Source organism: Ceratosolen solmsi, unplaced genomic scaffold, assembly GCF_000503995.2.
Source record: "Ceratosolen solmsi marchali unplaced genomic scaffold, CerSol_1.0 scaffold23, whole genome shotgun sequence".
NCBI classification, from domain to species: domain Eukaryota; kingdom Metazoa; phylum Arthropoda; class Insecta; order Hymenoptera; family Agaonidae; genus Ceratosolen; species Ceratosolen solmsi.
Genome location: NW_011948430.1, coordinates 5,005,590 through 5,029,897, shown reverse-complemented (window position 1 = coordinate 5,029,897; position 24,308 = coordinate 5,005,590). Strand labels below are relative to the sequence as shown.

Sequence of the window (24,308 nt, the reverse complement as noted above, 5' to 3'; positions counted from 1 at the left end):
TAGTCCGTACTCGTGAAAGAGAGAATGAAAGGGGAGATCCCGAGATTTTTTGCGATCGAACTCCAAAGACCGACGTCGCCTGGTGCTATTTTTTTGCCGAGACCCCGAGCTCCGACGACTATTTTCCTTCTTGATTACTATATTCGCCACTCTTGCCAAATTCTAAGTACGAGAAAGTCCCTTGCCTAGTCCTTGCACTTCTACATGACTAAGAAATTTGTGAGCCATCGACGCTGACTCGGTGGAGCGTATGCGCGGGGGAGGAGAATCAAGCTCATATTAATGTCAATTGCCGTTTAATTTCAATTGATTTTGCAGAGACAATGTTGAAAAAATTCTATCCTTTCTAATTCCTACGTCTGTTATATTAAATTACAAAAGGTTGTTTATTTATTAATAGTTTCATCTCTATCTCTGTGTCTTTTCTATTTTGTCTTCTTGTTTTTTTTTTTTTTTTTTTTTTTTTTTTTTTTTTTTTTTTTTTTTTTGAAACTTATGCACAATTGAAAATAAATAAATGAATTTTTATTTATCATCCGTTATGTTCCTTCTTATTCCTTGTTTTTTGTTTTTTTTTTTTTTTTTTTTTTTTTTTTTTTTTTTTTTTTTTTTTTTTTTTTTTTGAAACTTATGCACAATTGAAAATAAATAAATGAATTTTTATTTATCATCCGTATGCTAGAAGTGCAATAAATAGTTTGTCGTAAGAATAACTCGTAATGCGCAGGATTGATTGACCTGAAATTTATGGGATTTATAAATGGCAGAATAGCGATGATTTTATTGTTGGTGGAGGAAGATCAGTCGTGGGACTATAGATAATTAAAATATCGAATTATTTATAGCGGACAATTTGGTTTATTGAGCGATACTAAAATTACAAATAAAAAAAAAAAAAAAACTAAACAATTTAAATAAATAAATTTGTCATTTTGCATGAGTTGCCGATCAGAAGCTTAAGCTTTGCAGCTTATGGGAATGTTGAATTCCTCGACTTTGGAAACGGACTTTTGGCTTAAATCTGGATTGGCGCCCTTCTCGATGCGCTGGGCAACCTTTTCCGCGGCGCTTGACTTATTAACACAGTGGAACTGGATGTTCTTGGTCTTGACATTCTTGGGTCTGCAGCTGGACGAGCAAGAGGGCACCGGTCGTAATGAGAAGCAGATTTCGTTCTCGGTTTTGATAATCTTTGTGCGATGAGACATGCAACGTGACTCCTCGTTGCTCGAATCGTCGCGATTGTCGTTGCGTTGGGTTTCGCGTCCGGCTTCCTGCTCACTGATGACATTGCCGAGCCGAGTCGATTGGTAATGGCACTTGGAGCTCTTAGTCTTCTCGGCCTTCTGGCGAACCGAGTCGTCGCAATACTTATCCTTTAATAAAGCGTACGTTGCTGCGAATTCATCGGCTTTGCGAAGAAGGCAGCCTTTGGGTGTTTGCTGATCGTTGTTCAAATCGCCGTCGTTGTTGCCGCAGAGACCTCGGACGGACTCGAGATACTTGGATCCAGCCTGCGTATTAAACGGGAGCATTAATTGCATTAAAAAAAAAAATTGCATTTCAACATGTGTGTGCGTGTGTGCGTGCGTGTGTTTGTGCGTGTGTTTGTACGTGTGTTTGCGCGTGTGTGTTTGCGCGTGTGTGTTTGCGTGCGTGTGTTTGCGTGCGTGCGTGTGTTTGCGTGCGTGCGTGTGTGTTTGCGTGCGTGTGTTTGCGCGCGTGTGTGTGTTTGCGTGCGTGTGTTTGCGCGTGTGTGTGATTGCGTGTGATTGTGTGAAAAGTGGTTGATGATTCGATATAAGATAGCAGTCGATGCTCGTACCTTAATTTCAGCGCGAGATCCGTCGTAGGTTATCTTAACGTCGTATCTGTCGGATATAAGTTGCACGGATTTGTCCTGAAGTTCCAAGAGCTCGAAAAGTATGTCGCCATTCTTCTTCTCTTGGTAGCTATTCTGCTTCGAGTATTCGATCTTTTCGTTGTTGACTTTGACTTGCACTCGTCGGGACGAAGATCCCCAAAGGTTCACTTCGTTATCACCCAGAGTTACCTTAAGTTCCTTATTACCATTGTCGTCTTCTCTAGTCAGAATGGTGACGTGCATGTCTTCCGGCAGATCTAATTGTTGGCCAGAGCGATCTGGATCGTTCTTGGGGTTGGCAGTCATTGCGACGTACCAGCATTTGCCGAGTTCGAGATCGTAGCGATGATTGTCGAAGGTCTCGGCTTCCGTCTTGTCCAAATGGCAAGTGTCTATGATAATGCGTAAATATCGCGAGTTGATCATAAATTGTATGTAAAAAATTGTTGAACGTTTGTGGTAGTAGTGAGAGTAGTATTACGAGTAGTGGGAGCAGTGGGAGTAGTCGTAGTAGCAATAGTAGTATTATTATTATTATTATTAGGATACTTACTGGTCATGATTTCATCTTCGAGCTCCTCGTCATTGTCGTTATTCTGAATGTTGTAAATCTTTTTTAATCGAAGTTTGCCTTCGGGCGTTTTCACGGTCACGTCCATCTTTCTGTCCTTGGACAGCATTTCAAAAGCAACCTTAATTTCGTTCTTGTCTTCCTTGTCCTGTCGGTCCTTCTCAACGGTTATAACGTTCTGAGATATACTCTCGACGGTATCGAGGACGCTCATTGCCATTTCCTTAGCGGTCGATTCCTTCTCGAATTTAATAGTGAGCTCGCCTTTGTCGACCGTACTGGCGCGTTGGTTAACCTTCTGGCAAGATTTCGACATCTTGTTGCCATTTTGACTCTCTTGTTTCGAGCAAAATTGCGCGTCGCGTGACAGACGAATCTCCTTCTTCCGCTCCTCGCTCAGCTTAGCCTTACCCTGGATTCTGATTTTGTTTTGGCTCTGTTCGTTATTGCGGTCGCTGCCCTTTCCATATTGGATCTCACCATCGAGTTCCCGCGGAGTATTAGCCTTCAAGGATTCTTCGTAATCCAAACTATCCGTATTTGGAGATCTGGCTTCGAATCCAGCGGATAAGTAATAATCCTTGCCCTCGTTAGTCTTAGCCGAAGCAACAACAAGGAAACGAGATTTCTCGTCGATGTTACTGCTACTGGCGGCTACTGTGACCGTTGCCGATGTCTGTACGCCTCCGGTTACTTCCAAGCTAATGTCAACGGCCTTGGCATTAGCAAAGTTAATGTTCTTCGCGGCTTCCTTGAGAAGTTTGTGCTTGCGCTCCTGCTCGTTCAAGTTCGATTCGAGATTTGGTACTTTGGCTTTCGGTGACCAGCTGTCAGAATCGTCGGCTTTGTTACTATTTTCCGAAGTCAGCGAGTCGTAGGATATTCTCATTTCCGCGCTAATGTCGCTCTTCGAGGCCACCTTAACCGAGTACTTCTCATACTCTGATTTTTCAGGTTCATTGGGATTGTAGAGTATAGCCATTGAACGGGCAAGTTTATTTGCAGCGTCCATAGCCTTTTCGCGTAGATGACGATTTTCGTTGGCCTGATTATCGTTCGACCGGCTCGGCTGTCTTTCCCAATGGAATTGCAGTCTTTGTTGGTTGTGCTTGTCGTTAAATTCAATCTGCGAGGATGTTGCGCGATCTTTATGAATGGTGTGAGTATTTCTGTCCGTTTGAACGGGCTGGAGGCTGAGGATATCGTGCTTGGAGGTGAATGGTTGTGTCTTGTACTGAAGAACTTTGTACTCCTGCTCGTCGCCAATCGGCTGAAGTCTTAAAACAGCTTCCTGCTTCTTTCGGTCGAATTCAATTTCGGAACGAACTGGCAAGTGAATCTGTAAGTTTCGGTCGACGCCGACTGTGTACTCTTGGCTTTCGAATGGCACGACAAAACTCAATCTCTTCTGAATCTTCATTGCGTAAATGAATCTCATTTTGCCGGAGATGGTGGCGGATTTTGGAATAGGGGACTGATTTCCAGAATCGTTCTCCGATTTCGTCTTCAATTTTCCATTAACGCTCATGACCGTGGGAATCTGGAGTGTGAAAGTAAGGGGCCAGCCAGTCTCCATTGGGAAGCTCATGGTCACTTCGTAATTACTTAATTTAGTTTCGTTAAAGCTTCGTCCTTCCTTCATTGCCTCCTCCATTTGTTTAAGCTCTATCGAACGATAACAATACGAATTTATTAGCAATGAATTACGTAAGAAAATAAACAACAATGATACATACGTATACGAGGATATAAAATGCTATGTGAAACGTGTCGATACTTACGTTTCGGGATTTGCTCCATGGAGTGGTTGTCGAAGGATAGGAAATGATTTCCATGCCTCGTATTCATGAAAATAAGACCTTCGACTTGCTCGGCATCGTCACCTTGTATGCCCAAGGCGTTTATGATATTTTCCGGCGAAAGTTTCTCCTGCTGGGCCTTCTGTTTGCTTTTGCTTATCTTTTGATTGAAATTTGAGAGCTTATCTCCCATGAAATTAAACATGTTCTGTACACTGGAAACACTAGCTCCAAACTGCATTTGCGGCACTTGCAATCCTCGATAAATCGGATTGATGTTCAAGTATATTCCCTTTGGAATGATGCTGTCGGTGCTGCCAATGTAGTTGGCCTCTATGGAATATCCAGAGTCGGTCTGAGAATCTTGAGTTCCCGCCAAGAGCATCCGTGAGAATTGTGGCCTATAATCTTCGGGCGTCAATAGGGGCTCCGCGGCTTTAGCGGCATCGGATAAATCGTCGTCCTGAGTGTCGAGTTGAGCGAGCGACTTAATGGTGGACTTCACCGCTGAATTAACTTGCTTGCTGCTATCGTAATTCGTGTATTCAGCCATCCTCTGGAGCATACTTGCCGATGGATTGGTCTTCATTAACAAGTATACAGCAGCGGTACGCACTTCGGAATCGTCGGCATTGTTTGAGTAGATCTTGTAAAGTACCGAGCGAGCGATCTTTGGATAAATGCTCGCGAGCTTGTTCATCGATAGTACCATGACGAGGCGCTGATACATCGAAACCTGCTTCTTACCCTCGAGGTAAGGCTCGAAGACGGAGAGCATACGTGGATGAGCAGTTCTACCAAGAGCCGTTGAGTAAAGCTGGATCTTCTTGCTGGAGCCGCTCTCGATGGCCGACTTCAGTTCCTTGGCAATGTACGGGATGTATTTGTCGTGCAGGTTGCTCTTCTTCTTGGATATGAATCTGCCGAATGCGTGAACGGGGTAGCGATTGTGGGCACTTTGCTTGTTAACGATGGCGTGACGAACGAGATCGGCGAATGATAAAATAGCGGCATTGCGTACGGTCGGTTGATCCACGGTCATTTGCATCGTAGCCAAGTCCTTGTGAACAGAGAAACAAAAGATAAAAACACGCAATCCCGTAAGCCAATCGCAGTATTCATAACGTAACAACACCTTGGCTTAACGCAACACTTACAAAGAACGTGTCCATGTACTCGGGCGTGGGCGTCTGAGTGGATTTCGCAGCAGTGTCAATTACATTTGCAGCCTCCATGCCCTCGATCTGCTTGCTCTGGACCCATTGCCTGATATTGACGAGGGCTGGGCCGGTTCCGGCTTGTGCCACGGCATCACGGAATGCAAGCCACGCGTTTCTACGAACGTTCTGGTCCTCCTTGTCCCGAATCACCTGATTATGGGAACGCGGCTTCTCGTAGAGGTCGCGCTGAGCATTGGCTATTTGATCGGCATTCATGGTGCGAATTAATCTCGTGAGGATGGAGAATTTCTCGAGAGTCTGCTCGTCCGGCATACTGTCGGGCTGCTGCATTTCATTGCCGATTTGCTGGGCAATGTTCCTCGACGATTTCACGGCGTCGACTTTGTTGTTCTTTTGAATGGATTGTCCATTGTTACCGATGAAGTAGGCGAGCATGGGGTTGTGGGGTGCATCGGTGAGCTTTGGTTTCGGCTGCAGGTAATCGTCGTCGTTGTCGTTGTTCTCGTTGGAGTTCTCCGAAGAATCGGAATTTGAGCTCGATTCGTCCGAGTTCCCGTAGTCGTTGTGCTTCCTCCTGTTCTTTTTCTTATCATCTTCCTGGGAATCGTTGTCATTGGACCAGTGTTTCCTGCTCTTGTGCGTCCAGCGTGATGACGAGCTCTCGAATGGATTATTGTAATTGTACACGAGATTGCCAGCAGACTGTGGATTGGACGGTGCCGATATTTCTTCGGATATGCTCTCTACGGAATGCAAAGTCAAATTCATCTTGCTCGCAACTATTCCTTGCTGGAATTCGTGTTGGTCAGGATTGAGGACAACCTTATTGATGGTCACCGACGATTGAATGGTGTATTTTTTCAGATTACCAGAAAGAATGACTCGGCTCACCGACGATCTCTGCAATATCACGTACGAGAGAGAAACAAAGATCATTAGCATAGGCGAGCCTCGTTACACATAGCGCGTAGACTTTGTCACAAAGTGCCGTACTTACGGATAAATATTTTCCATTGTCGTTACTGCCGGGCTCGAGTTTATCGCGTCCATTGAGTCCGCTGTGGAAGCTAACTCGTTGCTCGCAGTTACTGTAGTTCTTGGTCTTAACGAGCGAGATCATGTCACCGTCGTCACGGAAGTCCGGTAAAGGTGCCAGTTCCGGATTGTTCCTAAGCACGTGCTCGGGGAGCGGAGAAATGTCGTAAAGCACCTCGCACTCACCGCCCACGGAATCTTCCATGACTTTGAACATGGCGAACGGTTGCTTTCCCTCGGGCAAGTGATTGTGCTTGGACTTCTTGGCATTCTGTCCCTCGGTGTCGACCTGCATTTGACTCACGATACTCTTCAGTACGTTGACTTCCCAGGTCTTGAGGTTCCTATTAACGATTAGCTCGCGGACAACGCCATTCTTCATTTTAATTTCGAATGGCTCGCTGTTGAGTGGGAAGTTTTGAAGATTGTTCTGACTGTTCGGAATGTCCGAGTCCCAACCATCGTCGAGGCGCGTATGAATTTGCGAATAACGTGGCTGGGTGATCTTGGCCCGAAGAGTTTCTTGACCGTTCGATTGAACGGTAAGACGAGCCTCCATTACAACACCGGTGAATTGTTTCGATTGCGAGTTTAGGGCAGCCAATGTACGACTTCTAACCTTGTACGTGTACTCCTTGCCCTCTTTATATCCATTCTGATGATTGGCGAATGCCACTCCAACTGCAAAATAATAATTATCGTGTTTAACACGCGATTATTGCATAGATGCATAATATGCATCGACAAAATGCATTTTTTCTTCTTTTCTTTAATGCATAAATTCTTACGATTTATTAATTCAATTTTACGTGTTCTTTTACTTGTATGAATACGTCTCCCCCTATTGGACAATCTTTGAGCATTTTATATTTCTAATTGTGAAATCATTTTTTAACTACACATGCATTATAATTATAACATAAGAAATATGTGCTCTTCTCATGATAATTGCAATCCTTACAAAGTAAATTTAATCAATCGTTAAGATCCCAAATACATTATTATTGGTTAGAGAACGGAATTAATGCGGAAACGCAAATTTAATAAATTGTTTCGGGGATTAGGGGATTATTATATTCGAAGAAACGAAAGACATCTTAATAAATTATAAAATAAATGACGCGCTCAAGGAATAGCTTGAAATATTGTTATTCCCGATCGTTTAAATATTATACCTTTCCAATTTTATTGATAATTATGTGCCTCAATGAATTAAAATGATAACATACGCGTTTGAAAAAGCCGTGTACTTTCGTAAATTTAAGTGCATAAAATGAAATTTCGCCAATGCGAATTGCATATACCTCGTGTACAACAAATATTTCAAAATTATATATTCAATAATCAGATTTGCATTTAATTATTCGCAATATAAATATTTTACATTCCGCATTATGTATTATCTGCTTATGGCAGATTATACGGTTATTTAAAAAAAAAAAAAAAAATCAATTTTAAATTAAGCCTTATTAAATTAAATAATAAGGAATTTGAAAAAAATTAAAAAAAAAAAAGTAAAGTACGGCATTCGAGTATTTAAAAAAATATATATATCTGGTGAAAGTAATTTATTAATCCTTGTATTTTCAAGATGAAAAGTTTGTATTAATTGATAAAAAGATATTTCGGTTTAGAATTGTGATGGATGTGTGAGTATCCAAGATAGCAGACGGAAAGTATAAAGCGCGAAAGAAATTATTTGGGAATAATTGTAAATAAATAGTGACAAATATAAAAACGAATATAATTACTCCGTATCAATAATTCTGCAATACACGAAACTATTATTATCGTCTTTGGAATATTTGAAAATCATATTTCAGAAAATTAAAAATCCCTTTCGGTCACGTTACAGTTTCTTAATAGCATGGAGCATAGAAAATCTTTTGCTTCGACGTCTATTTAAAAATTGAAGTTAATTATTTTCATATCATTGAAATTTCATCTCGTAACATAAAAAAAGACACAAAAATGAAAATTAAATGCAGTCAAAAAGGCAAATGATAAAAAAAAAAAGCAGCTCACAGTCGCATCACAATGATTCATACGAACGTCTGAATTTCCAATTTTCCCTTCTCTCCCCGTAATTTCTATCGAATTCGAACGAAGTGAAGCAATAATCACTTACCGAGGAGCAGCAAAATCGCTGGCGACCACATGTTTCTCCTTGTTGTGGAATTCCAACTTCGAATGGTAAATCGGAACGTCGCCTACAGTATTTATACCAATAGCATTAGAGTACAATTTTTCAATAGAAATTATAGATGCTAAATCAGCACAACCCTTGATCAGTTGACTCACTTAACTTTTCACTTTATCTCTCTCTCTATATGGAAACAGTGTATCATTTATGTACGCACTAAGAATTTTTGTGGCTGAGCGATATGACGCTGAAATACTTTTCTCTCATTCGTATATTCGAAGATTAGGAACATGCTGTATCAGGTTAAAAGGTCAAATATTACTTAGTTTCTCGACAATTTTCTTTTCAATCAATATGAATGTGCAATACAATCTTACATATTTTTAATCGACTATTGTAATCAGCACGTATTAAACTAGATACACGTTATTTCTCTAATTATGTCGGAACTTTCAGCCAGTTCTCTTACAGTAACGTGCAATTATATGTGAATAATACCAATAGCAATACATCTTCTAATACACGAATTATACTTTAATAATAATAAAATTGTGATAATGTCGTATCTTATATTATTAACGTATTTAAATAGTTAAAAATTTAATTTATGCATTATAATTACTAAAACTAAATTTTTTTGTCAATTTTTCAAAACAATTAATATTTACAAATTGGATTCTTTACATTATGTTATTAAAGTGCAAGTGCAACATTCTTATTTCATCTTATTGTTTTTTTCTTTTCTTTGTTTTTATGTTTTTTTTTTCTTGTTTTTTATTTTGTTTATTTTTTTTTTGTTTTTTTTTTTGTTTTGTTTTATCCACGTTAAGACAAAAAGATGTTAATTATCTTAAATGTATTTATTTCTGACTTTACGTGGGCAAAACAATTCTTTCATAAAGCTTTTCTGTAAAACTATAACATATCTTCAGTATACAATCATATCGATTATATAATTTATGATTTCACTTATAATAGTTATTTGATAATAATATTATTTCAACAATAACACGAATAATTACTAATGATACATAATTTCCTAAAAAAAAACAATCTATTCTAGAACATAGTAATCAATGTTTTTGGACTAAAAACAAAAAATTATTTTTTATATTGAATAATTACGAAAGTTCACGAAAAATAACAACAAGTATATAAATATAGTAAAAATTACGTGTCTATGAAGGAAAAAGCAATTTACATTATTTTACAATTATTTAGTGAGATAACAAAAGTTATTTGAAATTTTATCAAAACATAAGAGAGTTGTAACAAATACAGCAATCGCGACATTATTAAACAACAAAGATCACGTATAATGATAAATGAAACGAAGTATCCTCAGCTATTTACAAGAAAATTATTTTATACGAGTATTAATTTTATATTACATATAATAAGTTTTAAATTTATAATAATTAATTAGTAGTATTTCCTACAATTGCATTTTATGGATAGGGTCCTCCTAAATATTTGAATGTCAAGATCTCGTAATGATACTTGTTTAAACAAATTGACCATAAACTCTTTATACGAATTACTAAACACGTAAAAAAGCTCTAGTGTAAAATTTTAATAATCAATAATAATTTAATGATTATGCATATTTTTTTATTAAATACCCTTGTTTATTAGCATTAATGAGTTTTTTATTCATTTGCAAACAGTATTGATGGGATAATTCTTGCTTACTGTTAGATATTCGATAAAACTAATTTTCTTTGCTATCTATCTATAAGTATATGATGAATGTGATTTCAAATTCCAGCGGCGTATACTGCATTTCATTCCTAAAGTTGGCATTAACATTCGTTTCCTATGCTCCTGCATACACAAAATGATAGTAATTGCTATGTAACGAGATATGTACGAGAAAACATAATTGATTAAATGATGTACTCTAAAATTATTGTATCTATGGTATAAAGATTATGCAACAAGCAAATAATAATACAATAACATCATCTTGGCAATGAAAAATATGAGAGTAAATTGAATAAATTGTAAAAATCAATAGAAGAATAGAAATTATGAGGTTTTTGTGAATGAAATTTGTGCAGAAACATAGTGAGCATTGAAATATAAAAGTCATAAATTTAAATAGTAAAACGTGTCTAATTTCATAAGTAAAAATAAAAATTGACTTGAAATAATAACGTGCATGTTATTAAAATAAATATTTATGAAAGTCAAATACGTAATCATGTGTTATAGATTATTTGATATAGCGTACAAATAATATAATATTATCCTAGAATATAAGAGAAGTTTAATCCATCAGGGAATGTCTCTTTTATTAATATATTACGTATTTACGTTATTAATTTTATTAAAAAATTTTATTTATTTTTCTTTTCACATCCTTTCTTCACTCATTCATACAACATATTATTAAAGCTTATTTTAGTTGAGCAAAAAAAAAAAAAAAAAAAAAAAAATTAACACGTTATGACCTTAATTAAATAAGATTCTACTTTACTGAAACAAATGAATCTTTACAATTTCTAAAGAGCAATGTCGCGTCTTATTCTTCTTATTATTATACATAAGAAGTAGGCTCTCTCTTCTTAATAATTATTATCCCTCTACGAATTCTTAAATGTCCACAAATTAACAAATGAGTTGCCTTTTTTCCCCGTGTGCAGCCCCAAAATCAATGACTAGCAAGAAATATTGAGACTATTAAATTATTATCTATTCGTGTCAAAATAATCCCTATAGATAATCATAAAAATACTAATAACAAGGAAGGAATAATAATATTAATTATTGATATGATGCATTCTTAAGTAATTTTGGCTTTTTAATCTCAGTGGTGAAAATATAAATAATACCAATCGTGCGAGTGTAAAGACTCAATGCAGCAGCAAAATATAAAAATTTTTTCTCAACTATTTACTTAAAGATTATAATAAGCAGAGTCAGTTTGAAAGGTCAAACATCATTAAATTTGTTCACGATTTATTATTTCATTTGAAACAAATACTAGGAAATCTTGGAAATTTGTCAGCATATATATTTTTTTAATGCCTCTACATAATTAGATCACTGTATTTGTTCTACCAAGATTCTATTACACGAGTTATGAGTTCACAAAAATAGAGCTTTATTAAAGATAAAATTTAATTAAAATTCTCTAACATGTTTTCAATTAATTTTTTTTAATTTTCGATAAAGTACAAAAATTGCGTAAGGCAATTTATTAATCTAGGAAAAGTTTTATTCTAAAATTACTAAAACAACCGAGTTGCCTTAGAGGAATAATTGTATACGAGCACTAACATTATATTATTTATTTACTCGCCGTAAAATCATATTCTTAATATAGTTTAAATTCAACTATTGGACGTTAAATTTTAATATGATCTTAATACTTTTGTTCCAGATACTTCATTAGGTATTGCAACAGATTTCTCTTATATTTTAAGAATTATTATGAGAATATATAATAGTTTCTCCAGCCCCGTAAATCATTAAAACTTCTTTCACTTTTTCAACATTTATTATGCTATATAACAAATTTTTTTTATCACACGGAATATAAATATAATAACAGATAAACAGTCGCAATGTAATATTACCAAATAGACTATAATGATTATATAAATTGGCAAATCAATTACCTTTAATTTGTAAAATTAAAACTTATTGATAACAATGATAATAATAAAAAAAAAAAAAACAGTATTTAGTACATTTTAACAACAGTATTTTAGTATTTTTAGGCGTGAAAGAAAAACTTTTAATAAAAGTTTATTCACCCGCTTACGTACATAATGTTTTTAAAAGCGCGAATTGCTTTCATAATAATAATTGCATAATCCAACTTATTTAAAACTATATTAATTTATCTTCTACATTATTATTGAGGAAAAGTCATTGACATCCAATGAACTGCAAGTATATCAATTAAATTGTTTAAATGAAAAAAATATAAAAAAAAATTACAATTCTCTATCAATATCATATAAGATAATATATATCCTTTATAAAAGTTCGCTATTAAACGAGTAATTATTTTCAACAATAAAAGAAATTTAGAATAAAGCACAATGTATAAAATGTAATTGTGAATAGAAAATATATTTTTTCTGAACAATTCTCTTTTAAAATCATGTCAATTTAGGATTCGAAATTTTTTTTAATTCGAGTTTTTTTTTAACATTTAGCATTTAATTAATATCTGTTAGTGTTATTATTATTATCATTATTATGCTTAGACGCGCATTTGATTGTGAACTTCACAAATCGCAAAATTATTTTGGAATTCAATTGTTAAGTATGAAAGTCAATAAAATACATCAAATATTAAAAATTTGAACGTAATATTATAATAAATTAAAAAATTGTCTTTTACATTAACGTTTTCCACGAATCCTTTTTTATTTATCGATGCGCATTAACAATTTACAAACGGTATATATATATATATATATAGATATATATATATATATATATATATATATATAGGGGGTAGAGGGGGGAGGGAGAGAGAATGAGTTTATAGAGTATACGTAGAGTAGAAGCATAACGTTTTTTAAAATATAATGTTAGGTTTATGATGGGAAATGGTAAGATAATTAGGCTTAGGAATGAAGAGAAAAAAATCTAATTCATTTTTCTATTATATATATTTATTATAATAAAATTATAAATATATAATAAAATATACTTTTTAACATTTCCACTTTTATGATTTAGTATTAGCCATCATATTATGAATAAGAAGACACAAGAAGATTGAAAATATCTAAATTATATGTTAATTGAAATCATAACTTATAACACAACTTTGTTAGGCAAATGTAACAATTGACTTATAGCATAATGATACAGTAGAGCATTACATAAACATTAAACTAAATACATATTTACATATTTTATGTACAAATGTTTGAAGACTTCAAGCGTCTATAAGTCTACATAGTCATAAAATCTAATTTCTTTATGATGTAATACTTAAAAGTTATTGCGCCTTAAACAATAAAATTTAATAATAACTTATTCGTAACATTAACTTGATTTTACGAGAACCGTGTTGATATTTGCTGATAATGGGTCTAAATCCATTTGCACAGGTGTTATTAGAGCCTTCAATATCGCAGTCGTCGGCTTCGGTATCTAAAGTAAGCAAAAAACAAAAAAATAAAAAAACAATTGTTATTAATAATTTCCTTTCATAAAGTTATTTTATAATAAATAATTATTATACGACTAATCCCAATGAACTAAAATTAGGTTATCGTAGTGATGATGACTTTATTTTCCCACTTGTAACAGCTTAACCTAACTCACTGAGATACATTATCATATCAGCAATTAAAATTAATCTTAATTAACTGATATTGTGAGAAATTTAATAATATTGATGGACTAATTGCCAACTAGTATAAATGTATTCAATTCTGTTTATTTGAAGCAGCAGATATATCTGGAGCCGCAAAAAGTCCGGACTCTTGCGTGACCGTTTAGAACTTTTGTAATTAGATTTCAGATAACGATAGATAGAGAATTTTCAAATTATGAAAATACAATGTATGGATGTAAATCGCCTGTTAATTCTACTGGAAATAATGATAAAAGACGCTTTACTTTTAATCTTCTACTATATCGCTGAAAAAGCCGAGTTTTGCTTATTAATTTTAACTAATTCTCAAAAAATTTAGATTATACAACGTTGACGTAATCACACATATGTGCTGTAAACTTTATTGTTCTCATTGATTAAAATAAATACTAATGTAGATGAAATTGAGGAAACTTTGAAGGAAAAATCTTTTAAAAATCCTTCAACTAAGATAGTAGTTTCGTGAAAGGCAAAGGCATAAGTTTAAAGGAAAATAAAAAGGCAAATGTATAGAAATGCGAGGGACAAAGTCGTACCTCTTCCTCGGCGATCTCGACCTCCTGGAGAATATCGTCGAGCTTGGCGACGAATTGATTGGCGTTATCGACGCTGAACGTCATCGGTGGTTTGAGCTTCAGTATATTGTAGTCGGGGCCCTCACTGCTCACGATTATCTTCTCCTCCTTCATCCTGTAGACGACGTACTTGGCCTCGGCTACGGCCGGTGTACGGCTCTTGCGGTCGAGCACGAGCTCAATGCCGACGAAGAGGCCGGCACCACGCACATCGCCAATCAAGGACCGACGCTTCCCCAACTTCTTCAATTCGGACATCAAGTGATTGCCGACCTTGAACGCGTGCTCCTGGAGGTTCTCGCGCTCGATTACCTCCATCACGGCATTGGCCACGGCGCAGGAGACTGGATTGCCCCCGTACTATAAAGTAGAAGATTTTCCTTCGGATTCTCTGGCCCGTGATAGCCTCGGCTTCGAGACGCCGTTTCCTGGCATTTTTACTATAACCCGGCACTCCCTCCCCCCCTCCTCCTCCCAATAAACCCTAAATATATATATATATATATATATATATATATATATATATATATATATTTGTCGTGCTTTCCGCGGCTTCTTCGAGAGGAGAGTTTCATCCGAATGGATCCGCGTATCATCCTTTCTCTTTCCTCATTTTATTCTTCCTGATATTATTATATTTATTGGCTATGTCGAGTTATGGGTTTTATCTTTAATGCAGTCTAGTCATTGACCATTGCAAGGATTCCTTAATCGAACGCATTAATTACTTTTAGCAAAAGCATTCGTTTAACTGCGATCGATTCGCCCAAAATGTTAAACCTTAAAGGCGCGCTCATTCATACCAACACTCGTCGTACCTGGCCGTAAATGATTTTGTGTAAACTCTTTTTGTAAAAATTGCGAGCCAATAATATTGTGCCCACTCCCGACATGCTTTCGTATTGCTTCGATTTCTCTTTTTTCATTGCGCTCGCTTATGGCACGCCAGCTCGCTTCAAGCACTTTTATTAGAATTTTCGGTTGTTAATATTGTCGAATAAGGTGAAAAATCGTTGAAACATTGATTCATGCTATTCAGGCTTTAGCGCCACGTGTAAGTGTACGAGAAACGAGAGCTTAACGATTATCGATCTTAAAAATATTTATGCTGTATAAGGGAAAGACAATGGGAACTGAAAATAAGAATGAACTTTCCGATAAGAATACGATAAGAAAGAAAAAAAGAAGAAGAAAAGAAAGAACGACTCATCGACTGCCTCGCTCTATCTCATTATTCCGAATTGAATTTGAACGGCTCGTTAACCGAAGAAGCTCGTTCGCGTGACTTGGCGTCCTCCTCGTCTCGTATTTATGCCGCCCAAGCCATTAAAAACAAATTTAAAAAGCATTCAAACTACTAGCTACTTTCAAATATACGTCTGCAAACGATTAAGAACATCCCCGATACAATGAGTACGAAACTTCGACCCCTGGACCTCTTCTCGCTTATCACAATATCGCCTATCGCGCCAACAAACAATATCGATAAAGACGTCGGCGCTCGAGAGAAAAGCGCCGCGATCAATAATCATACGCCAGTAGGCCTAATCTCCTCGCTGGGATGATAAAAGTAACGAAAAAAAAAAAAAAAAAAAAAAAAAAAAAAAAAATAAAATAAAGAGCAGGCCGATTGTAAGTAATGCCAACGCTCCCATTGCCCCGCATGGCCATCCAAAAGCCACGGAAACATTCGTATTCCCCCCACCCTTATCAATCGAGGCCTGCGGCGTCTCGGACGGCGCGTCTACGCTTGATAAATAAGGCGCCACTGCGCGAATCCACGTAAGCGACTTTGGCTCTCGGTGAGGAGATCTCTCTAACCTCTCCCTCCCTCCCTCTCTCCCTAGCACGGATGACTACGTCCGAGACATCGAGGTTCCGGGATCCGTGGTTTGCATCGCATCGTTTGCACCGAGATCGAAATTACGACAAGAGACAAAGGAGGAAATCCTTTCTCCTCTTTTCTCGCATTTGCTCCGCTCTTGCTCATCCTCTCTTTCTTAGCGACTCTTCATCAACATGTCGGGCACGAGCTTTTTCACGAGATGGGGAGGCTGCTCGTTAAAATTTCGACTGCTAATTATGTTTGACGAGGCAACAGAATACCCCTTACCAATGCTTATAACGAATGGTTGGGCATATTATAAATTGCCAAAGTCGATGGCAAACTGTCAAGTACTTATTGCCACTTGGCACATATTAATAATATAAAGAAATCATATCGATTATGCGTAATCGACATTTAACGCGGTTATTGAATTGATCGCATTATAGGCCTGTAATGATGTAAGGCATATCGCGACGATCTTAAGTTATATAATGATTTGTTGGCTCGTGGTGCGGAGCTTATAACCGAGGAACGGAGATTTTAACACTCGGCCGGGTTGCGGAAGAAAATTTATTAAATTCGATGGATTAAGCTCGTGGATCATGAAACGATTAAGACGCGACGAGGAACCGCTTCATTGGCTGTCAACGTCAATGGATTTACGAGTTTCTCTCCTCCCCCCCCCCCCCCCCCCCCCCCCAAACTCCACCCAGACGAGAACGGCCGACCGAGGGCACTAAACCACGCCCCATAAAATAATTATCGTTAAAAGAAGCGTGATTACCGTATTGAAATACTCGATACCAGTGTTGCGGAAGCTGCGCGCGATCTCCTGCGTCGTGATGACCGCGGCGACGGGATGACCGTTGCCCATGGGCTTGCCGACGGTGACGATGTCCGGGACGACGTCCTCGCCGTACATCTGGAAGGCCCACATGTGGCTGCCGACGCGACCGAAGCCGACCTGGACCTCGTCGGCGATACAGATGCCGCCGGCGGCGCGCACGTGCCTGCAATCAAATGGAAAGGCGTCATTAGCAGGAGAGAGAGAGAGAGGGAATTGGTTGATTTGGCCTTAGGTTCGGTAAATTTTTACGGTCGGGGAACATCAATAAATATCATCGCTCAGCTATATCAATGTGTGTGTGTGCGTGCGTAAGCGCGCGCGCGCGCGCGCGAGAAGGCTTGGAATTTGTTTTTTACGCCACATCCGATGTCATTGTTTTGTTTTGCATGATTGGCGCTCGAAGTTTTTTATATCGAATTAATATAGATTAGTCGATGTGCATTATGAATGAACTCAACCAACTTGTAGACATTTCTGAAGTAATTATCCGGTGGTAGAATTTGTCCGCCAACGGACATGAGACTCTCGGCTATAAAAGCAGCGACACCTCGGCTTTTCGCCGCGAGATCCTCGCAAATATTTTTAACGTCCTCGGCGTACTTAATTCCAAGATCTTCACCCGGGTATACGTCGTCGCGATACTTGCCACGATAAACGTCTGGACAGGGAGCCTGTAATTGCAAATGGAAGAAAAAAAATTTGTTATTATTAAGACATAATGTTCCTTACAGCAATAAAGAATAATGTCACTGGGCTTTTTTAATTAATAAATTCTGATTTAATCGACTATATCTAGCAAATTTGAAGCTTAGAGCGTTATAAAAAAAAGAAGAAAAAAAAAAAGAAAAAAAATCACTCGAATTCTCTAAAGAACTAGTGTCATTGTATTAAATGGCGTTATCATCGTGGCGAAATTAATGATTGATTTTCATAAATTTAATCGATACAACTAACGACTTTTGTGATATTATTCATGCACGCTACGGACTATTCCAACGAATATATTCCAACGAATAGTTTAAAAATCGCTTGAAAATTCGCGAATGATCTAGTAATGAATAATAAAGCGACTGGGTGCTTCACTCAATGATTGTGACGAAATTACTTACAACGTGCACGTGATCTTTCTTGCCGTTTTCCATGAGTTTGAATTTGTAGGGTGATATATCGATCATCGAAGTCAAATGCCCATGATAAGCACTACAATCATAAATAAACAAAAGCAATGAGAATTAATTTAAGGAACGATTTTCAATAAACATTGCAATGCTAGGAATAATCAAGAGTAAATAAGGACTTCTCGTAGTAATACTGTAACGAAAATTTTGTCAATAAGCCTGAAACGTCTTCGTAAATGAATGAAAGGTCGTATCGGCTGTAAAAAATTTGTTTTTGACATTGATAATTTTTAATATGAACGTACGGAAAGTGAAAATTGTTTGTAAAAATTATTTCTATATGCTAAAAGAAAAGAAAAATGCTAAAATGAATTATCTTAATAAAACGAGAAGGAATTGTGCTATTATAATATTAATTTTTTTACGAACCTTTTTAACCATTTTGCCAATTTTCGATATACGCAAATAAAATTTAATAAAATATAAAATTGTAACCACCTAAAAATATAAAGTTATTTTACATTATTAGCAGATATTCTAATTGTTAGAGAGGTCTACATTAATCAATTCGCCGTATTTCACTCGAAGGATTAAAAATTTGTTCACATCCTAGGGCAACCAACTAAACCATGCACTTAGTTAATTTTGCCAATTGTTCGTTCGCCATAAAGACTTGGCATTATTAATGAAGCAAGGGGCTATCAAGTCTTAATTATTGACTACTGTCTCGAATGGTAATGGGCAAGATTATCGTCAAGTCCTCGATCTATCTAGCTTATCTAATGCCAATTCTCATGGTGAAAACATCCTTAATGGGTGTGGACAAAGTTTTAAAGACGGCATCGCGAGATTACGTGCTCGGCTACTAGCGCGCTTTCGCTATAGCGCTTATCGTGACAATTATTTGCCGAAAATCACACCATCGCATTCAATAATGATAAATATTTATCGCTTTACGAGCAAAATAAAATGTAGACTTCTCGGCTTAAAAACAAAAATAACGCTAAATTGATAACCATGGCCAACTTGAGGATACAAGATGGTTTGGCATCTTATCGGCTTACGAGTGAATAATAATCCCAAGTTCGTAAATAGATGAGATTTTCATTTTCTTTTATCTTTTTTCTTTTTCTTTCACTTTTTCTTGCGAAAAAAAAAAAAGATAAAAAAAAAAAAAAAAACAAAAAAAAAAAACAAAAACAAAAAAAAAACAAAAACAAAAAAAAAACAAACGAACGAACGAACGAACGAACGAACAAACATTTTTATCGCAATCGAGCCACGATCATTATATTTACACAAGACTTTTAATCAATTCCTCTCATTATGGTCGTTCCACTCGCATCCTAGTCAAAGCAGTCGATTTTTAGAATGGATAACGAAATTGTTCAACAATGCTTTCATTCATTGTTTTCAATACATCACATACATCGTCTCCAGTGTCACCTAAAATGACATAATCTTTTTATCGATGATGATCAATCAATGGTGTGCGAAGTTCATGGGGCTTTGATCGACGGTTGATGCTGATCCCATATCACGGTTCGTTGTTCGTTATATCCGTTCCACGCTTTTGTTAAATGACCGTGGACGCGCTGCAAACAAGCAAAAGTAGAGCGAATGAATTAATGAAAGTATCCTTAACGTTACAGACTATTGTAAGAATCAATTGCGAGAAATGGCATATACATATACATTTTTTTTCTAAACTCAAGTCCAAGAATAACACGACCATTGTTTCATCTTGGAGCTGGCGATCCCTTTTAATAATGGTACAGCGTTCATCGGTCATTGATCCTTTCAAACTGTCCCATTTTCTGTCTATCAATTTTTTTGTCATTATCAACAGACCTCGACGAATTAATGATTATAAAACTAGCGCTGCAATTTATTCATTTAATAACAATGTCACCTTTATCCATAATGCATAAAAATATAAGGATTCTTTGTAATAATCTAACGATACATTTCATTTTCTACGGATCTTACGTGCGTGTAAATTAAACGAGACAAGGTTCTCAAAGGTAAGAATGCAGATAAATTTTATCGAAAGAGCTGCTATTTATTATATAAGAGTTAATGATTTTTAAGAAATTCAAGTATTATTGTGTTATTATTACTCACATCGATTGTTTAAATGTTTAAATAACATCGATATGGCGCATAAATTTACACTCACAGCCGCTTGAGATGAAGCATTTTATTTTTAGTTTTTTCTTCTGTTATTTTTTTTTTTTTTTTTTTTTTTTGTTTTTTTTTTTTTTTTTTTTTTTTTTAGTTTTTTTTTTCTATTAATAAATAATATGTACACAAATACCGAGGGAAAATGTGGCGACTTAGATCGTATAAAATTATTTACGATAAGCAGCCAACTCTTTTCAATAACTTACTCCTAGTTCGATTAGATAATTATACTGCACAATTATTATAGATAATTGAAAATATTATAATTTACTACCATTGCGTTCGAACAATCATTGCTTATTAAGTAGAGTATTTTTCAATTGAGTTTTAATGATAAAAATGGAACCGCTTTCGCATCCATTCATCAATAAATGACAATAAATCTTTCCCATTTGTTAAATAAGACATTTATATAATCGGCTATAACATTCGATAAATTGAAGACAACTTTGCATCTCTTTCGAATTAACTATTCGTGTATCTTATACTTTTCAAAGTGTCTATTTTTTTCTCTTCTTTTTTTTCTTGTCCCCCCCCTCTCTCTCTCTCTCTCTCTCTCTCTCTCTCTCACACTTTCTTTTGTAACACTCAAAGTGCATGGCAACATTTAGAGAGGCGAGCCGATTCAAATTAAATGCATTTAATTGGCCAAAGTTTAAGAACAATAGAAAAACCAAACGAAATGCCAAAACAAAACAAAAATAAAAATTAAAAATTAAAAATTATTATAAATACCTTTGTTTAAGTCAATCGTCAAATTTATCATAAATAGCTAAAAGTATGATCGACTATAATTGTCATGTAATCTATTGAATTTAATTTACAATCGCTATACGATGAAAAACATGAATAAAAGATTGTTTATCCCCTCGTTATTATAAATATTGTAACGAGAGAGAGAGAGAGAGAGAGAGAGAGAGAGAGAGAGAGAGAGAGACGTTCTACTTACAATTGTACGACAGCAAATATTCATCACTGCACGACTATTTAATGATGCTATTTAACTTTCCAGGCGACTATATTCTAAAGATTATTCTTTTAAAAATATAATTAACCAGGAACTTACTTAAATATCTCCACCAAACTCGATTATGAATTTAATTATACGATCGTCTTAATTTATCGAGCTTCTTTCAGACTAATAATATCTCAAATGGAATGAAGCATTAATAGAATAAGACGCATTCCCATTATTAATAATAAGAGTAATAATTGTTACGATAAGTTGAAAAATGAATCGATTCAATGGCTCGTCCTATTATTTGAAAACCGATCCACGTAAAAGAACAACTTAGCATGTATCCAAGAACAAGAGCTACGCGAAAAAGCTGTCATGCGATCTGAAAAGAAAATAAAACAAAGATGCGAGTGTAAATAAAGAACAGCTTTGCACGCATCTTTGATGGCAGGGAAGAGAATTGATCTGATCGTCTGGCACAAGTCGAAGAAGCGACACCAGTAGGAGTTCGAAGACGTCTCTCTCTCTCTCTCTCTCTCTCTCTCTCTATCTCTATCTCTATCTCTCTCTCTCTCTCTCTCTCTCTCTGTGTGTGTGTGTGTGCGTGCGTGCGCGCGCGTGTTCGTGTGTGTTCGTGTGTGTGCGTGCGTGCGCGCGCGTCTACGTGACCTGCTTATACTTGTCTCGGAAGTTTCACACCAGCCGCAACTTTTCCAAGATGTCCTCTAACTTACTTAAAGTCTCTAAGTCGAGTGCCATTCTGCATTTTGTCAAACTGATTTCATTTGTTTACGTACTATCTCTTACTTTTACAGATAGTCCGATAATTTGTTAACTAAAAGACTTTTATACCAATCAATTACATTTTATCGGACTAGCCGCAGTCCATTGGGCTTCATTTTTACGAATTTTTTCAACTAGATTTTTAATGAAAATTAGCTACGATTGTATTATCCGTTTAAAAGCGTTCGTCAAGTTATGAAGAAAAACAAAACAAAAAAAGTTAGATAAACTTGCATAAAGTATAATATACTTTCAGTTATATGCAATTGCTTAATATATGTTCTTGTACTTTTGCATGAAATGTTAATTAGGATCAAGCAAGCACATTATTGAATTATATCATAACGTCTTACCGATAGATTTACCATTACCTTTATTTTATTTATTATTTATTAATTTCTTTATTACGTCGAATTTTAGAAAGACAATAATTATAATAAGGAGAAAACAATATTTTATTTTATATCGCAACCTTCATACACCATAACTATCCGTAATAAAATCTTCGCATCGAAGTTCAAAAGAATCTTGTGAAAAGAAACAGGAGTTGAGAAATTGATGAAAATGAAGTGTGATGTAATAGGTGGAAATAAAAAAATAAATAAATAAAAAAGTCAAACATAGGCAGCTTAAAAGTCTAACCTATAAATATAAAGCACTATATACTAATGTATAGAAAGGGGAGAAACGCTGTACGCAGGTGTCAGGTAGAGAAAATTATTGGAATTTGAATGAACTTTCAAGTGGCAGATATTTATTTACTTTATTATGAACGAGAAAATGAAAATGGTCGAGCAAATGGTATCGCTTAACTATTAGTATGTGTGAAAATCCGAGTAAACGACGGAAGAAATTATTATCATTGTCAAAGGATCATGTGGAATATGTATGAGCGACTCTAATGACGGTCGTTATTTGCTACTAATTCGTTGGAAATTATTAAATTGGAGTAAAGTGAAAAGGAAAAATCTCATTACCGATTATTTTGGCTAGAAAAAATGTGGGTATAAAAAATTCTGTACATGATTACGGTAAGCCCCATTATCGTTCAAATTATATCATAGCTCGTACGTCCCATAATGTATGCCGAGTGGGATATAAATAAGGGATAGTTTGAGAAATCGACAGAGACAAAGAGATGTTAGAGTGAGAGAGAGAGAGAGAGAGAGAGAGAGAGAGATGCTCCGAAGGAAAATATGGGGGGAAAGAGAGAGAATGACGAATAAAGGATCAACGAAGCTTCATGACCAGAAAAAGACTGCGAATTAGTAAATTTATGACAATGACATGGTTAATCGCTCGGCGTTAAATGCAACGAGCGATTCTTCATAAATGATCCACGAAATGGAGGAGGAAGAGGAGAGACACTGGGTGTCGGATATTAGATAGAGAAAACATGAAAAGCAGGCCGCATTGACAGCCGAAGGAGTCCCTGGTCAGCTGCTCGATCACTCGACTATAATCGACAGTTAAGGAAGCAAAGCGCGATTAGGATTAGTGTGTCGCATTGTCAAGCGGCACTCGCTTACGGTAATGCATAAGGACGTGCAAACTCACTGGTCAAGGGTGATGATGTCCTTGTTGCCGGTGTGGGTGTGGGCGAGGCGGAGCGCGAGGTCGTTGGCCTCGCTGCCGGAATTCACGAAGAAGCAAACCGACAGCTTCTCCGGTAGGGTGGAGGTCAGCCTTCGGGCGCATATCACGATGTTGTCGTGGAGGAAGCGCATGTTCGTCGAGAGAAGGGCCATCTGCTCCTGGCCAGCTCGCACCACCTCCTGGTGACAGTGGCCCACTGATCAGCCAATCAAAGAGCATAAGTTTCAGATTATTTTCTATGCAGATGTAAGGTTGGCCGAGTTTAATGGCAGGAGACACTTTTATAAGCATCGTAGATATATGAATTTCGGAGCGATCGACAATTTCTTCGCGATTAGCTCAATTTTCAAGCTTTAGCGCGTAAATCGAATGTGATTTTCATATTAAGGCCGCTCGTGCGTCACACTCGTCTTCGTCTTGGCCGCGCCTATAATGATGAGAGACGACGAGAGACGTGGGATACAGCAAACGGGAAGGGA

General features: G+C 36.4%; 2 protein-coding genes across 2 annotated transcripts in view; both read right to left on the bottom strand.

Moving 5' to 3' along the window:
• Window positions 1-899: 899 nt before the first annotated feature.
• Vgn (vitellogenin) lies at window positions 900-8,641 on the bottom strand. Its single transcript, XM_011501934.1, has 7 exons — window positions 8,579-8,641; window positions 6,413-7,131; window positions 5,392-6,315; window positions 4,217-5,294; window positions 2,418-4,100; window positions 1,826-2,256; window positions 900-1,514 (listed from the first exon to the last, which is right to left on the bottom strand). The coding sequence occupies exons 1-7, from the start codon at window positions 8,607-8,609 to the stop codon at window positions 957-959; spliced, it is 5,424 nt and encodes a 1,807-aa protein (XP_011500236.1). The 5' UTR covers window positions 8,610-8,641; the 3' UTR covers window positions 900-956.
• Window positions 8,642-13,325: 4,684 nt separating this feature from the next.
• LOC105364073 (5-phosphohydroxy-L-lysine phospho-lyase) overlaps window positions 13,326-24,308 on the bottom strand; it is a 17,778-nt gene continuing 6,795 nt past the window's right edge. Inside the window, exons 4-9 of the mRNA XM_011501933.1 lie at window positions 23,791-24,025; window positions 18,300-18,390; window positions 17,653-17,861; window positions 17,128-17,353; window positions 14,477-14,875; window positions 13,326-13,714 (exon numbers count right to left, since the gene is read on the bottom strand). Coding sequence (XP_011500235.1) covers window positions 13,607-13,714; window positions 14,477-14,875; window positions 17,128-17,353; window positions 17,653-17,861; window positions 18,300-18,390; window positions 23,791-24,025 — 1,268 coding nt within the window. The 3' untranslated portion in view covers window positions 13,326-13,606. The remainder of the gene's footprint in view (window positions 13,715-14,476; window positions 14,876-17,127; window positions 17,354-17,652; window positions 17,862-18,299; window positions 18,391-23,790; window positions 24,026-24,308) is intronic.

Excerpts from the sequence above, each read along its gene's own strand:
- Vgn (XM_011501934.1), bottom strand. The coding sequence starts at position 8,609 with ATGTGGTCGCCAGCGATTTTGCTGCTCCTCG. Across the intron at positions 4,101-4,216 it reads CATGGAGCAAATCCCGAAAC|AGCTTAAACAAATGGAGGAG; the intron begins GTAAGTATCGAC and ends ATCGTTCGATAG. Across the intron at positions 1,515-1,825 it reads GATCTCGCGCTGAAATTAAG|GCTGGATCCAAGTATCTCGA; the intron begins GTACGAGCATCG and ends TTTAATACGCAG.